The sequence below is a fragment of the Ahaetulla prasina genome, chromosome 18 (genome assembly GCF_028640845.1).
Source record: "Ahaetulla prasina isolate Xishuangbanna chromosome 18, ASM2864084v1, whole genome shotgun sequence".
Lineage (NCBI taxonomy): Eukaryota > Metazoa > Chordata > Lepidosauria > Squamata > Colubridae > Ahaetulla > Ahaetulla prasina.
Window position 1 is genome coordinate 2,565,853 of NC_080556.1, and position 15,493 is coordinate 2,581,345.

The 15,493-nt window shown below is 41.9% G+C and overlaps 1 protein-coding gene across 5 annotated transcripts in view; it reads left to right on the top strand.

Moving 5' to 3' along the window:
- The window catches only part of WRAP73 (WD repeat containing, antisense to TP73), a 51,574-nt gene that overhangs the window by 28,021 nt on the left and 8,060 nt on the right, over positions 1-15,493 (top strand). Inside the window, exons 1-5 of one of the 5 annotated variants that reach the window (XM_058161093.1) lie at positions 2,960-3,079; positions 5,068-5,207; positions 6,486-6,638; positions 8,093-8,209; positions 14,958-15,030. In XM_058161093.1, coding sequence (XP_058017076.1) covers positions 5,136-5,207; positions 6,486-6,638; positions 8,093-8,209; positions 14,958-15,030 — 415 coding nt within the window. In that variant the 5' untranslated portion in view covers positions 2,960-3,079; positions 5,068-5,135. Of the gene's footprint in view, positions 1-2,959; positions 3,080-5,067; positions 5,208-6,485; positions 6,639-8,092; positions 8,210-14,957; positions 15,031-15,493 lie in introns of those variants that run through there. The other 4 variants (XM_058161095.1, XM_058161094.1, XM_058161097.1 and 1 more) reach the window with 4 other exon arrangements.

Below are 15,493 nucleotides of genomic sequence, written 5' to 3' on the forward strand. Positions count from 1 at the left end.
TCTTAAACAAATACTATTCTGATTTTCGCAATTCAGCAGTCCTATGCTTCTCTGAAACCTGGTTAAATGAATCCATTGAAAATAGCAGCCTGAACATTCCAGGATTTCAAATTGAACGATCAGACAGGGTTCCAGAAACATCTGGTAAAAAGAAAGGAGGAGGCTTATGCCTATATATTAATTCAACCTGGTGTCAAGATTTTAACATAATTTACAAATTCTGTGACAACAATTTAGAGACTCTAATTATCAATTGCAAACCTTACTATTCGCCTCGTGAATTTTCCTCATTTCTTCTAATTGCTGTTTATGTCCCACCACAAGCCTGTGTAAACGAGGCATTACGAACTCTAGCTGACCAAATCATGGAGGCTGAAGCCAAACACCCTGATTCACTGGCCATTGTTTTGGGAGATCTAAACAAGGCAAACTTAAGGAAAGAACTACCAAAATACTTTCAGCATGTCAATTGTCCCACCAGAGGCAAGAATACTCTAGACCACTGCTACACAACACTAAAAGATGCCTATCGGTCTTTACCACGTGCAGCTGTAGGACACTCTGATCATTGCATGATTCACCTTGTACCTGCTTACAGGCAAAGACTTAAAGCCATAAAACCAATAATTAAATCAGTGAAAACCTGGACGGAGGAATCAGAATTAAAGCTACAGGCATGTTTTGACTGCACTGATTGGAATATTTTAAAGATACCTCTGCAGACCTGGATGAACTCACAGATACTGTAACATCATATGTCAGCTTCTGTGAAGACCTATGTGTACCTACAAGGAACTTGCGAATACACAGTAATAACAAACCTTGGTTTACACCTAAACTTAAGCAGCTACGACATTCCAAAGAGGAAGCCTACAGAAAAGGTGATAAAATGCTGTACAATCAGGCCAGAAATGCACTAACAAGGGAGATAAGAGCAGCAAAAAGAAGCTACTCTGAAAAGCTAAAGAATCAATTTTCAGCAAATGAACCAGCAAACATGTGGAAAACTCTTAAAAATATCACCGCCTATGGCAAACCTCCTTCCCAGGCTGAAGGTAATCAACAACTGGCAGATGACCTGAATGAGTTTTACTGCAGGTTTGAAAGGAAACTACAGCCACCTATCTCCACAACCCCCATCTCAGACACACCAACAACAGCCAAGCCTCCTACAACTGACCCCATCCCATTGGGTTCACAACTAGTGATCATAGAAAAGGAAGTGCAGGACCTATTTCACAGACAAAAGCCAGGAAAAGCTCTAGGCCCAGACAAGATAATTCCTTCTTGCTTAAAAGTCTGTGCTGACCAATTGGCCCCCATCTTCACCCATATTTTCAATAAATCACTAGAGATGTGCTATGTTCCTTCTTGCTTCAAACGCTCTACCATCATCCCAGTGCCGAAGAAGCCCACCATCAAGGAACTGAATGACTACAGACCAGTTGCTCTAACATCTGTAGTCATGAAAACCTTTGAAAGGCTAGTGCTTTCCTACCTGAAAACCATCACGAATCCGCTTTTAGACCCCTTGCAATTTGCATACCGAGCAAATAGATCAACAGATGATGCTGTTAATATGGCTCTGCACTACATCCTACAACATCTTGAGTCTCCAAAGACCTATGCAAGGGTCCTTTTGGTAGACTTTAGTTCAGCATTCAATACCATCATTCCAGACATTCTTCTAACTAAGCTAAACCAGCTACAGGTACCGGAACAGACTTGTAAGTGGATCACAAGCTTCCTAACAAACAGGAAGCAGCAGGTGAAGCTAAGCAAGATCACATCAAATACCTGTACAATTAGCACAGGCCCCCCCCAAGGCTGTGTGCTCTCCCCACTTCTCTTCTCTCTGTATACCAATGACTGCATCTCCAATGATCCATTTGTTAAGCTACTGAAGTTCGCAGATGACACAACAGTGATTGGTCTCATTCGAGACAATGACGAATCCGCATATAGACGAGAGGTCGAACGACTAGCCTTGTGGTGCAACCAAAACAATCTGGAACTGAACACACTCAAAACCGTAGAAATGGTGGTAGATTTTAGGAAAAACCCTTCCATACTTCCACCTCTCACAATACTTGACAACACAGTATCAACAGTAGAAACCTTCAAATTTCTGGGTTCTATCATATCGCAAGATCTCAAATGGACAGCTAACATCAAAAACATTAAAAAAGGACAACAAAGAATGTTCTTTCTGCGCCAACTCAGTAAGCTCAAACTGCCCAAGGAGCTGCTGATCCAGTTCTACAGAGGAATTATTGAGTCTGTCATTTGCACCTCTATAACTGTCTGGTTCGGTTCTGCAACCCAACAAGAAAAACACAGACTTCAGAGGATAATTAGAACTGCAGAAAAAATAATTGCTACCAACTTGCCTTCCATTGAGGACCTGTATACTGCACGAATCAAGAAGAGGGCCGTGAAAATATTTGCAGATCCTCGCATCCTGGACATAAACTGTTTCAACTCCTACCCTCAAAAGCGCTATAGAGCACTGCACACCAGAACAACTAGACACAAGAACAGTTTTTTCCCGAAGGCCATCACTCTGCTAAACAAATAATTCCCTCAACACTGTCAGACTATTTACTGAATCTGCACTACTATTAATCTTCTCATAGTTCCCATCACCAATCTCTTTCCACTTATGACTGTATGACTATAACTTGTTGCTGGCAATCCTTATGATTTATATTGATATATTGATCATCAATTGTGTTGTAAATGTTGTACCTTGATGAACGTATCTTTTCTTTTATGTACACTGAGAGCATCTGCACCAAGACAAATTCCTTGTGTGTCCAATCACACTTGGCCAATAAAATTCTATTCTATTCTAAAAATAACCAGAACTCCATCCCTTTCCCTAAGCCTGCCTCTCTTCCCCCCCGAACTACATTTCCCATCGTGCCTCAGCTCCTTCCGGCCTCCTCTTCTCCCGCCTCTTCCGGCCGGGAGGAAACCAGGCTCCTGATTGGGTGACGCCGTCGAAGCGGGCCAGAGGCGGCGGCAGGCGGGAGATGCCGCGGCCGCCAAACTGAGGGGATCCCCGCGTCGCCTCAGGGTGCGGAAGCCCCGCCCACTCCAGCCCCCCCTTCTTTTTACCCAGACCCCCCCTCAATTTATGGGGAGGGGCTCCCTTCCCCCCCCCTCCTTTCCCCTTGCCAGGCTTCAGGGAGAACTCTATTCAAGCCCCCTTTGTACTTAAGGGGGGTCTCTAATTACAATTGGGAGACCCCTCCTCTTTTTTTCCAACCCCCCCCCGTCCCTCTTGGGGCGTCTCCCCAATTTTCTATCCTTCCCCCAAAAAAAATATTAGGAACTCTTCCTTCCCTTTATTTTAAAGACCCCCTTCCTCCCTTGGGTTGGAAATAATTAGCATTTCCCCCCCCCATAATTCCTGCCAATTGCATTGGAATTAATAATTCCAGTGTGCTTATTAAATTGTCATTAATTGTATTATTAAATTGTTATTAACTGTATTTTTTTATATATATATATATAAGACCTCGAATTGTAGCTAATTGCAACTTTCCAGTTTCCTTTTAAAAAGGGGTTGTTTTTTTTAAGGGGAGAAAAATTTGGGGTGGGTGATTAAATATTTTAAATTTTATATAGATAGATATAGATTTCTTTTTTTCTTTCTTTCTTTCTTTCTTTCTTTCTTTCTTCCTTCCTTCCTTCCTTCCTTCCTTCCTTCCTTCCTTCCTTCCTTCCTTCCTTCCTTTCTTTCTTTCTTTCTTTCTTTCTTTCAACTTTTATACCACCCTTCTCCGGAAGGACTCAGGGCGGTTTACAGCCAAGTAAAAGCAATAATACAAAAGTTAAGAGTAATTGTAAAAATATAGATATAAAGAGGAAGTGTTTGCATTTCAAAAGAGGAGAAGGGGATCTTTAAATTTCACATTATCTTGGGGTAGCTTGATATATATATATATATATATATGAAGCTCCCCAAGATTATGTGAAATTTAAAAATATTTAAATTTAAATATATATATATATATATATATTTGTTTTCTGAGGTTTTCACGGGTGTTTGTATGTAGGTCTTTGGTTATTCGGGTTTTCTCCCGTGTAAAATTGGAAGTGTCTTGGCGACCTTTCGACGAAGTCTCATCCGTCATCTTCAGGCTGATGTTTTCGGCTTCGTGCTTCTAGGAGCAATGTGTGATCGCAGCTGTTTCTTTTTAACTGCTAGTGAGTTCAAACCCCACTAGCAGTTAAAAGGAAGAAACAGCTGCGATCACACATTGCTCTAAGCACTCAGCCTGAAGATGACGGATGAGTTTCAAGACATTTTCAATACAGACATAACCAAAGACCTACATATATATATATATATATATATATATATGTATGTATGTATGTATGTATGTATGTATGTATATTTATATATATATATTTATATTTATATATTTAGGGGGGAGCAGCTCCCCAAGATTATGTGGAATTTAAAGATCACCCTTCTCCTCTTTTGAAATGCAAACATTTCCTCTTAAAAGAAGGAGACTTTTAAAAATTATCCTTCTATATCTTTTTATTGGGGCAGGTTATTAATCCTATTTTGGGGTCCCCCACTGCTCCTCACCTTCCTTTATGGGAAATCACCCACCCCCCTTTCCTCTCGTCTCCATTTTTTTTTCATGCATACTTTTTATGATGCAATTTAGTATACTAGTTGGTAATTTATTTATTTTTTGCTCTGCAGAATTAGAGCCTGCTTAATTTTTTTTTTGGGGGGGGGGCGCTTTTATCATCTGCATTTAATGCACTTGTTTATTTAAAACTCTTGTTATTCTGCATTTGTGCTTTGCGAAGTTTGGAGCCTGGGGGAGCAGAGATTGTTATATTTTCTGATTTGGGAGGGGAAGCTGAAATATTTGTAATTATTTTGTCAGCTTCTGTTATCCTCTTGCTCCTTAATCTGGAAGAAAAGCATCTTGCCTTTTGAATAATACACTTATTTATTTAATGAAAGGAGGATTTTTTTAATAGGACTTTATCTAATGCTGCTCACTATAAGTCTTTTTGTTTTTTCTTTGTAAATAGACTTTCTTTTTTTAAAAATGTATTTCGGTTCCTGCAACAGAAGCCTCTGAGTCTGTGAAGTTGGGACCATGGTGAATTTTTCTGAACTCTTTAAAGCCTCCAACCACTTGTGCAAATTCTCCCCGGATGGGAAATACGTGGTAAGCACACGGGTGCGAGTTCGAATTCTGCAGTGTTGATTCGGTTGTGTGTGTCTTTCTGCTCGGGGAATTCTTACAATATGCTTGTTTCTGGCAGTTGATGCTGGGTTGTTCGTTTAGTTTAAGCATTGCATTCAATCCTGGTTTGCTTAACGCTGGTTTGTTGGATAAGGTGGCCTTGCTGAGGTTTGTGCAATATGGGAAAGTCAAAAAAATAATGATCATGATTTATGCAGGACCCTACAATGCCCATTATCTCTCGGTGTTAGTCAGTTGTGGATTGCCCCCGGTTCAGTCCGGTTCTTGCGAACCGGTAAGTAAAACTGGCGGGAGGCTCCGCCCACCCACCTGAATGTCGTCATAGTTGATCTGCGAATGCGCAGAAGTGTGGCGCGCGAGCTCACACGATCCTGTTGCGAACCGGTAGTAAAGATAAGTAGAACGTCTACCCCTGATGTCAGCCTCTATATAATTTTTTATTTTATTTTAGTACACATAATCCATCTTCCATTAAACAGTGAGTCGTCTGGGTGCAAATGTTTGTGCAATAACAGTTAAAATTTACCATCGTATTCATTATTTAATCTATTCTTAGTTTAATACCAATAGGTTAAATATCTAATACTTTACATCCTCTTCTTAATTTGCTTAACTCTATTAACTATTTTCTATATTTTTATTTTTAATTTTTATATTTGTTCTCTAACTGTCGATAAAATGTTTCCCATATTGCATAATAACCAGTTTGTTCTTTCTCTTTAATTGCCAGTGATAATCTATTCATTTCTGCACATTCTAATTTATGTACAGTGAGAGCATATGCACCAAAGACAAATTCCTTGTGTGTCCAATCACACTTGGCCAATAAAAAAAAATTCTATTCTATTCTATTCTATTCTATTCTATTCTATTCTTAATATTTTCTTTATCATAGTCTTTTCACTTCACTCTTCATTCTGTAGGAATCTCTTCACTCTTCCAGTTTTGTGCAAATACAATTCTAGCTGCAGTTATTACCTGAATAATCAAATATATAGTTTTCTTTAAGTTTCTGGTAAGATCCCCAACAGAAATATTTCAGGTTTCAAGTCAATATGTTGTTGTATCATCTGTTCCAACCACATGCATATTTTTATCCAGTATTTTTTAGCTTTTACCCATGAAATTCTGAACGGCTTGAGAGTTAATGATAGGACTATCTGGGATTTTAAGATAACATCGGGCATCTGTCTTTATGGCAATTCATGATTAACCTGTGTTTAAAATTATAATTTTCAGGCTTCTGGGGTACAATACCGTTTGGTGATACGAGATGTCGACACTCTTCAAATTTTGCAACTGTTCACCTGCCTGGATCAAATCCAGCACATTGAATGGTCTTCCGACTCCCTATTTATCTTTTGCACCATGTATAAACGAGGGATCGTGCAGGTGAGTATCCCAAGGCTTTTCAACGGATCTTGTCCCTCATATTTAAAAAATAAAATAAAAATAAAGCTTGCATTGGGAAACAGAACCAAAAAACAGGAAAAAAAAATAGGTGGGGAAAATCGATTTTTGCAGTCGATTTCAAGAAGAAAAGGGAGCTAGCGCCCTCTGGTGGAAAGAGGTTGAAGTGGAAATAAATTGCTTCCCCCCCCCCCAGGTTACAAAGGCATGGAAAAAAAGCGACTTATGATCGTTTTTTCCTGCTTAATGACCGTCGCAGCAGCCCCATGGATCACGTGATCGAAATTCAGATCCTTCAGACCCTTGGCAACGGTCGCAGTGTCCCGTGTGTGTGTGTGTGTGTGTGTCACACAATCCCCTTTTGCAGCCTTCTGACGAGCAAAGTCGAAGGGGAGGCCCGATTCACTTAACAACCGTGTGACTCATTTAAGGACGGTGGCAGTTCGCTTAACAAATGTAGGCAAGAAAGGTCGTAAAACGGGGGACAAACTCACTTAAATGATTTCTCCCCCAGCATAAATGGGCTCAATCGTGGTTCTACCTGCATTACCATTTCATAATAAAAGATATTAAATATTATGTAGTACATAGATTAAAATAAATGGGTGTTTCATAAAAAGAAAGAAGGCCAATTTTTTTTAAAGGTCAGGAAATTGTAGGAAAATTCACGCCACCCTAAATTTTATAAATAATAAATTGTTATCTAAAGACACCAAACATTTGCACAACATCTGTTGTCGGTCAGAAAAGTTGGCGGTTCGAATCCCTAGTGCAGGTCCCCTGCGTGAGGAGGGGGTTGGACTAGATGACCTCCAAGGTCCCTTCCAACTCTGTTACTGTTACCTAACGTTTGGGGAGGAGGGGGGAAGAGAGAAAGGCCCCCCACCCCCCATCCTGCCTCTTAAAAAAAAAAAAAAAAAGCCAAAACGCCGCTATTTATCACTAGTCCTTGACCTACGATCACAGTTGGGACCGTCGCTAAGCGAGGCGGACGTTAAAGCCTTTCGCAACCTTTTAACGGCGGTCATAAGGAAATCGGGCTTTGTCCGTCGGAAGCCGGCTGGGATGGTTGCCAAAAGTGACCACATGACACACACACCTGGACATGTATGTAAACACGGTGTTCAGTTGCCACTGGTTGCAGGGTCATTTTTGTTCACCGTCCTAACTATGGGACACTCGCTAAACACATGGTCGTAAGTCGAGGACTGCCTGTACAGAAAAGAGGGGGGGGAACTTACTTTTGTAGCGGGGTCCAACAACAATCCTTCATGACGGCGGCAGTGGATATCTGCAAACTGCAAAATCGTAGAATCCTAGGGCCGGAGGGGACCTCGGAGGTCCTCTAGTCCAACCCGCTAATCCAGGGCAGGGTTGTTAGACGTCGGATGTTTTTGCACGGCTGAACTTGACTACCGTCTTTTGTCCTTCCTTAGGTCTGGTCCTTGGAACAGGCCGAATGGCACTGTAAAATCGACGAAGGCTCAGCCGGCTTGGTAGCCTCGACTTGGAGTCCCGACGGGCGTCACATCTTGAACACCACTGAGTTCCACGTGAGTGTGTGAAATCCGGGGTCTCCCAAGAACTCTGAGGCTCCGGCCCGCCTCTGAGCCACCTAAATAGCTTGTCGTGTTGTTCTTTTTTTAAAAAAGAGAGAGAGAGAGAGAGAGAGGAACAGCTGAACCTGGCTATCTAGATTTGCGGGTGGGGGAATTGTAGGAAAACATTCCTCAAAGTTAATTAAGCAAGCCAGATTTGGTCCTTAAAATGGTTAAGTCTTCCAGAAACTCTCAATGTTTAAAAAGAAAAATTAAAACGGACAAAGGAAAGGATGGAAAAAGTTACCTTCCTTTCCAGTTTAATTTTCATTCTTTTGCATTTTCAATTCTGGTTTGGGTTTATCAAGGTACGGATTTAAATTCGTTGGGGATAAATGTAAAAAAAAAACCACAACTCCCCAAAATGCAAAAGATCGAAATGAAATTCAATCTATAAATAGTTCTTGACCGAATTATAGATGTCAACTTATGCCAACTTTTTGGAGATATATATATATAACAGTTATGGAGAGAATATTATTATTATTATTTATTTGATTTTTATACCGCCCTTCTCCCGAAGGACTCAGGGCAGGCAAAAATAAAACAGATAATACAATATACAATTTAAAAAGCAGATTAAAAAACTTATTTTAAAATTAGCCTGATAGGTTAAAATATACTAGACTAAAAAACCCCATTTAAAATTAATTAATACATTTAATTACTTTTAATTATTTAATTAATAAATACATTTATTCACATACTTATTGGTTCTCCACGCATGTAAATTAGGAAGTGACCCTAATGGTTTCATAATAGGGATGGTATTATACACGATAGATGTCAGTAGTATTTTTAATTTTTAATTTATTGCTGGTCGGTGACCGTAATAAAGTTTTATTCTATTCTTCTGATTAAATAGTTCTTGACGTAACAACAGTTCATTTAATGACGGTTGGAAGTTACGACGGCACTGAAGAAAGTGACTTAGGACTGTGTTTCGCACTTACGACCGCTGCAGCGTCTCAATGGTCAGATTGAGACACTTGGCAACTGACTCGTATTTATGACCGGGGGGGGCACGCGATCCTCTTTTGCGACCTTCTGACAAACAGAGTCAAAAGAAGTTGGATCCGCTTAATGACCGGGTGACTAACTTAACAAGTGCAGTGCTTCAACCGAGCGAGAAAAGTCTTAAAACGTGGCAAAAGTCACTTGACAAAGGTCTCACTTTAGCAATAGAAAAATTTGGGGCTCAGTTTTTGTGGTCGTAAGTCGAGGACTGTATTCAGCATGGATGGTGGATGAATTTATTTTAATGCTGCGAATCTTTCTTTAAAAAAGTGGAATTCTGAGGAGGAAGGAAGGAAATGGAAAGGAGGAGAATAGAAATAGGAATAGAATAGAAATAGAATAGAAATGAAATAGAATAGAATAGAATAGAATAGAATAGAATAGAATAGAATAGAATAGAATACGTGGAATGGAATGGAATAGAATAGAATAGAATAGAATAGAATACGTGGAATGGAATGGAATGGAATAGAATAGAATAGAATAGAATAGGCCAATTGTGATTGGACACACAAGGAATTTGTCTTGGTACATATGCTCTCAGCATACATAAAAGATGCTTTCATCAAGGTACAACACTTACAACACTTAATGATAATCATAGGGTACAAATTTAACAATGATATAACATTTAATGATAGTCATAGGCTACAAATAAGCAATCAGGAAACAATATCAATATAAATTGTAAGGATACAAGCAACAAAGTTACAGCCATAAGTGGAAGGAAATAGGTGATGGGAACGAGGAGAAGATTAATAGTCGTGCAGATTTAAGTAAATAGAATAGAAAAAGAAATTAGGAGGAAGGAGAGAAATAAAGAATAACAGAAGGGACCTTGGAGGTCTTCTAGTCCAATCCCCACTCCCCCAGCTCAGGCAGGAAAACCCTACAGCATTTCAGACATATGGTTGTGTCACCTCTTCTTGAAAACCTCCATTGTTTTGGTGCACTTCTGGTGGCAGGCAGTTCCGTGGGCTAATCGTTCTCACCGATAGGAAGTTTCTCCTTATGGATCTCTTCGACAAACCTCCATCCGTGGCTTCTTGTCCGGTCTTCAGGTGCTTTGGAGAACAGGCCGACCCCCCCCCTCCCTCTTCTTTATGGCAACCCCTCAGATATGGGCATTTAAATTAGTTTTTTAAGGGATGTTTTTAATTATTGTGTGTATTTGTATTTTATCTGCCTGTTCACCGCCCTGAGTCCTTCGGGAGAAGGGCGGTATACAAATTAAAATATTATTATTATTATTATTATTATTATATTGCTATCGTGTCGTCGTCGTCCCCCCCCGCATCATCCCTCCCCCGGTCCTGCGTCCCAGTGGCAGATGGGGACGGGGGCGGATGGGGAAATATTTCTTCTCAGGCTGGAGCACTGGCGGTGACCCCGGTGGGCTCGCATCCAGCCAGCTGCCGTGCCGCGTGGGTAGACTTACTGCGGGACCGTAAACAAGGAGCTATAATAACTTCGACCGACAGCTGGATGGGATAACCCGGGATTTGAACCGGTGGCTGACCGACACGCCGGATCCATCATCCGCCAGAGCTGATGGAGAGGACTGGGGTTTGCAGAGGAGCGTCTCTCAGGCGTGTCGCAAAAATTGTACCTATTGGCAGGTGGTCCTCGACTTAACGACCACAATTGAGCCTCCCCCCCCACACACACAAATTTACGTTGGTAAGTGAGGAAGTGTGTGGAGGGAGCTTGGTCCCCGTTTTGCGACTTTTCTCGCCACTTTTCGTAAGCGAAGAATCATCGCCGTTCTTAGTCCCACGGTCGTTAAGCGTGGATTTAACTTCCCCGCTGACGTTGCTCGTCAGACGGTCGCAAAATGGGGTGGCGTGACCCCCGTCATAAATAGGAATTGGTTGGCCAGCATCCGAATTTGGATCCCGGGACCACGGGGATGCCGCAGCGATCGTAAGTGTGAATAAGTCTCCTTTTTCGGTGCTGCCGTAACTTTGAACGGTCGCTCTAGAGGCAGGGAGTCCTCAACTTAACAACAGTTCACTTAGTGACCGTTCAAAGTTACGACAGCCTTGGAAAAAAGTGACTTGTCACCGTTTTTCGGACTTGCGACCGTTGCAGCACCCCTGTGGTTACGTGATTTACAACTGATTCACATTTACGACGGTTGCTGGGTCCCAAAGTCATGTGAGTTCCCTTTTTACGACCTTCTGACAAGCAAAGTCAACTGGGAAGATTCGCTTAACGACCGTGTGATTCGCTTAACGACCGTGTGATTCATTTAACAACCGCAAGTGATTCACTTAAGAAGAGTGGTGCGGTGGCCTAGAGGTGGAGCTCTCGCCTCACAATCGGGAGGTTCTGTGAGTTCGATCCTAGGTAGAGGCCGATATTTCTCTCTCTGGGCACGACGAGGAATATACCTGCTGAACAAAACTCCGCACTGGCGACAGGAAGGGCATCCGGCCATTCCACACTCTCCTAGCTCCATTCAGTTGCCCAAGCTCCACCCCGCGAGGGATTATGGGGTCATTAAAAGGAGATGAAACGAGTGAGTCACTTAAGAAGCCTGGCGAGGAAAGTCGTAAAACGGAGCAAAACCAGTGGCGAAAATGTAAAATTCGTTGCTACCGGTTCTGTGAGTGTGGTTTGGTGGGGTGGGTGTCATGTGACTGGGTGGGCGTGGCCATTAAAAAAAAACTTTTTAAAATCTTTTTACTACCAGTTTGGGCGAATAGGTAGTAAAAAAAATGCTTTAAAAAAGTTTTTAAAGGTCTCGACAATCACAGCTGTGCTGCATGATCGTCAGAACTTTTTTTAAAACTATTTTTTTTACTACCGGTTCGCCCGAACCTGTAGTTTTTTTTATCACTACCGGTTCGCACGAGCCGGTAGCATTTCACCCCCTGGGCAAAACTCACTTTTTTTGCGGCTTAGTGGCTACATGGAGCCGTGTGGACGGAAATCAGAGGCGCTTCGATCTGTCTTGGAAGCCACGTGGGATCCGTGGCCGCCTGATGGAGAAATCAAACCTGTCCTTGAAGCTTCCAGCTTGGGTGAAAATTGATGTTTGTCACTAATCTCATCAGGGCTTGTCGTAACTCGCTGCCCTAAATCGCATTTTAAAAGGCCTTTTTTATGGTGTCTCGCAAAGCCGCGCGCAACCATGCGGGGGGTGGTGGGGGTGGGAGGGGGAGAAGGAAATATCGTGTTAATTTAGATTTTCTTCTGATTCGTCATCCTGCTGTTTTCGGGAGCGAAGAAGGTTGAATGTTTTTCGGATCGGCTTAGCCCGCAATATTTGCGTAGCTGTCGTGCGTTTTTCCGGAAAAAAAAATAATGCAAGATGGCAATATTAAGTTTTCTTGGAAAAACAAAAAACAAAGGGCAAACATTTAAAAGGGGCAAAGCTGAAGGAGGTTCACAGTACATAGGATAACAGGGTTGGAAGGGACCTTGGAGGTCTTCTAGTCTGACCCCCCCCTGCTCAAGCAGGAAGCCCTCGGCCATTCCAGTCTCTTATTCAAAAACTTTCAGTGTCGGAGCACCCACAATTTCTGGTGGCAAGCTGTTCCCCTGGTTAATTGTTCTCGCTGTCAGGAAATTTCTCCTTATTTCTAGGTTGAATCTCTCCTGGATCAGTTTCCGTCCATTGCTTTTTGTCCTGCCTTCAGGTGCTTTGGAGAATAAATTGACTTTTTTTCTTTCTCTTTCCTTCCTTCTTTCTTTCTTTCTTTCTTTCTTTCTTTCTTTCTTTCTTTCTTTCTTTCTTTCTTTCTTTCTTTCTTTCTTTCTTTCTTTTTCTTTCTCTATCATAGCACTGTCATCTTGATCATTTGTCTATCTCCCTCTATCATCTCTTATCTCTATCTATCTATCTATCCATCCATCCATCCATCAACTCACTCTCTCTATATATATATCATCTATATCTCTATCTCTCTATCTGTATATCTATCTATCTTCCATCCATTTATCTATCTATCATCTATCTATATCTTTCATCTATCATCCATCCATCCATCCATCCATGTATAATCTATCGTATCTTCTTTCTTTCTATCTATCTATCTATCTATCTATCTATCTATCTATCTATCTATCTATCTATCTATTTATCCATCCATCCATCCATCCATCCATCCATCCATCCATCCAATTTATCCATCCATCCATCCATCAACTCACTCTCTCTATATATATCATCTATATCTCTGTCTCTCTATCTGTATATCTATCTATCTATCTATCTATCTATCTATCTATCTATCTATCTATCTATCTTCCATCCATTTATCTATCTATCATCTATCTATGTATGTATTTCTCTCTCTCTCATCTCTCATCCATCCATCCTCCCACCCTCCATCTCTCTCTCTCTCTCTCATCTCTTTTGTTTCACTCCAAAAATTTTTATCCAGTCCCAAAAATCCCCCCAGATTCCCGTGCTAACAGACGCTCCCCCCCACCCTCTAAATAATTTGACCCCATCAAGTCTGGGATGAGAGTTGAGATCCATCAGGAACGCCGGGCGGTGGGAGCGTGGGGTTTCCGCGGGACGGAGGGGGCGGCCTCGCCACCTGCCGGGCATTGTCAAAAAAACCGGGTGCGATTTCTCCCCCCCCTCGCACACACTTCCCCCCCCCCCAGTCTCCTGGAGCAGCTCCGTCTAAATGCTGCTGCTCAGCTGCTTCTGTTGTCGGCATTTCAACAATGCTGCTGTTTTGTGCCTTGCGAAGGGCAGCTGTGCCAGACACCCGATCACGGAGAGCTGAGGGTGGCCGTGTGTGCGTTAAGCCAGCAATGTGGGTTTGGGGGGGGGGGAGGAAGAAGAAAGGGGGGGTCCCTCTGTTTTGGAAAAACCCGTTTCAACAGAAAGCAGGTGAAAACTAGTTGGATACTTCTGGCGTATGGCTCTTTTACAGGCAGTCCTCGAACTTACGGCCAACCGTTGGAACGCGGAGCGAGACCGCCGTTCGGGGACCTTCTGGGATGCGGTTGTTAAGCGAATCACTGCCGTCGTTAAGCAAGCGCCGCAGCTGGGAAGCGAATCTGGCTTCCCCGTTGAGTTTGTTCGTTGGAAGGCTGAGGGGAAGTTGCAACGGTTTGAGTGGAAAACGGCCATAAGTCCATTTTTTCAGCGACGTCACTAAACGAATGGTTGTAGTGTGTGTGTGTGTGTGTGTAGTGATGGGGTGGCCTAGAGATGAAGCTCTCGCCTCACAATCGGGAGGCTGTGAGTTCGATCCTAGGTAGAGGCAGATATTTCTCTCTCTCTGGGCACAGTGAGAAATATATCTGCCGAACAAAACTCCGCACTGGCAACACGAAGGGCATCCGGCCAGTAAAACACTCTGCTAGCTCCATTCAGTTGCCCAGACTCCACCCGTGCAAGGGATTATGGAGTAGTTAAAAGATATGTGTGTGTATGTATATGAATATACACACACACACACACATTAATATTTATACACACACACATTCCGCAGAAAAATTCCTGTTCTAAAATCGTTACGGTTTGTTTTTTCTTTTAATCGAGTTATCAATGTGGCAGCACTCCTGGCTAATTAAAAAAATAAACAAAATTAAAGACAGATTCTGAGAGCCGAATGGAGGCAGGGCCAGGAAGGGAGAATCTGTAGGAAATTTCTCCGCCTCCTTTATCACATCTGCAAAACGAAATCTTATCGTTGCTCTGTCTTTTTTTTTTTAACAGCTGCGTATCACCGTCTGGTCGCTGTGTACAAAATCGGTCTCCTACATCAAATACCCCAAAGCTTGCCAGCAGGGTGAGTGAAGTGAATTAAATTCTCGTATGTATGTATGTATGTATGTATGTATGTATGTATGTATGTATATGTAGGTCTTTGGTTATTCGGGTTTTCTCCCACGTAAAATTGGAAATGTCTTGGCGACGTTTCGATGAAGTCTCATTCGTCATCTTCAGGCTTCAGCTTCGTGCTTCTAGGAGCAATGTGTGATTGCAGCTGTTTCTTCCTTTTTAACTGCTAGTGACACTTCCAATTTTACGCGGGAGATATATATATATATATGTCTTTGGTTGTTCGGGTTTTCTCCCGTGTAAGATTGGAAGTGTCTTGGCCAAGACACTTCCAATCTTACACGGGAGAAAACCCGGACAACCAAAGACCTATATACAAACACCCGTGAAAACCTCAGAAAACATATATATATATATATATATATATGTATGTATGTATGTATGTATGTATGTATGTATATATATGTATA